The 1,876-nt window shown below is 49.9% G+C and overlaps 1 protein-coding gene across 1 annotated transcript in view; it reads right to left on the reverse strand.

Moving 5' to 3' along the window:
* Positions 1–1,674, reverse strand: part of FREM1 (FRAS1 related extracellular matrix 1) — a 154,649-nt gene extending 152,975 nt beyond the window's left edge. The window contains exon 1 of the mRNA XM_004706538.2: positions 1,432–1,674. Coding sequence (XP_004706595.1) covers positions 1,432–1,674 — 243 coding nt within the window. The remainder of the gene's footprint in view (positions 1–1,431) is intronic.
* Between the last annotated feature and the right edge of the window lie 202 nt (positions 1,675–1,876).

Raw genomic sequence — 1,876 nt, forward strand, 5'->3', positions numbered from 1 at the left:
AAAAAAAAATTCTCGTGGTCGACTGGGTCCAGACATTGGGTTGCTGTCCCATCTAGAACACCCATAGGGTGGGAGCCCCTGACACATCGAATTTTTTGTGTTTACTACTTTGGACTAAAATTTTAAATGTAGTAGATAGAATATCTACTAGATAGAACATACCTTGTTGTGCAAGCATCCCATCAAAGTGTCTATGCTATAACAGCTAAGTACCACTTTTTTAAAACTGTTTTATCGACATTTAAGTCTAGCACCACTCTTTAATAACCTCCTGGAAGTCATCTCATTAGCAAACGGAGGTGAAAGTCCTATGAAAGGTTCAGCCGATGGAAGGGGCACCATCCTGAGAAAGAGCAGCAGCTCCCAGTGCTCCACCTGCCGATGAGTCCTTGCTGGTTGCAACCACTGTCCGAACAAGCAGTGGAACCAGGGGCAGTTTGCTCCCGGGTGTCAGTGTAAACTCCCACTGACAATTCATAAAAATGTCCACTTTTAAAGCCCACAGGACCGACCACAGGATGCCCTCAGATAACAAAGTCTGAAGGCTTTGATTAATGGAAACATGACGTGGGCATTTATAAAGAAGGCTGAATACTTAAATATTCCCATCTCTTTTCTAACCAAGCACCTCTTACTCAAGGACAGTCCAGGTGAGGTTACTAGAGCAACAGGTGGTCCTGCTGACCTTTGCCCTTCTGAGGTCAATATTGCAAAAGCATGGTGTAGTCTTGGTACTTCTTCACCAGGGCACACTAGGGAGGCCAGCAAGGTCATGTGGGGCAGTTTCCGGTGAAGACTCTCTCACACACACACACACACACACACACACACACACACACACACACTGGCTCCTTACAGAGAAACGGAGAGATGTTTGGTTGCCTTCCTTTGCCCTTGTCCAACTGATAGGATTTACACTCTTCAATAGAAGAGGAGAAATTGGGCATGATGGTTGACAGACAGTAGGATTTTTTTTTAATCCATACATTATTTTGACTCTGCCTCCTTCCCTAGTGGCATCGTGGTTATCAGTTGGGCTTCAATGCCGAAGGGCCGGAGTTCAAAGCCAACATCCGCTCTCTGGGAGAAAGACAGTCTTGGAAACTCACAGAGGCCATTCTATCCTGTCCTATGGGGTCGCTATGCATCAGGATTGACTTGACGGCCATGAGTTTTGGGTCCCTCCACAGGTATTAATTAGCGTCATTAGGAATCCATCCTATTGACCACAGCATTGTAACCCAGTCAGCCTAGAAAGTTCAAGAACAAGGTTTACCCCATATGGACCAACAATGAGATGCACGGCCTGCTAATTGTAACTCCAACATCTGCCATCTCATGACTTGTGCCCAGAAAGTCGGCCTCCTCCCACTCCCACCCCCTTGCCCGCATCGCACACAGGAGAGTACAGAGCCCTCCGATATGGCTTACCTGTGGGGTGAGTTTGCCAACCCTCTGGGTGATTGGCTCATTCACCACCACTTCCACTTTGCAGGCATCCTTCTCTTTGGGGACAGCAAACTTGAGATTGTCCTCCGACAGGAAGGCAGAACGGCCCTTCATCACAGTCACCCCTAGGTTCACGCTGATGGAGGTGGGGCTGGCCTGGCCCAGAAGCAGCAGCAGCAGGAGGGGCAGCAGAGCACTGGGGACCCCCCAGCACAGAGAGGGCATGCTGACCGAGGGCAGCTTGACCGTCACCAGTGAGGTCCTGCACAAAGGAGGTGCCTCAGCTTCCTGCAGGAGGGCCAGCTCAGAGTCCGCGGAGCCAGGCCAGGGGTCCCGACAGTGCGCCCCAGGGTCTCAGCACACCCCTTTCATTTCGAACTCAGACAAGGAGGCCTTTCAGGAGAGGCCGAGGCTTTTAATAAAACTC

Source organism: Echinops telfairi, unplaced genomic scaffold (assembly GCF_000313985.2).
Source record: "Echinops telfairi isolate 266 unplaced genomic scaffold, ASM31398v2 ScPeMD7_25;HRSCAF=90, whole genome shotgun sequence".
NCBI classification, from domain to species: Eukaryota; Metazoa; Chordata; class Mammalia; order Afrosoricida; family Tenrecidae; genus Echinops; species Echinops telfairi.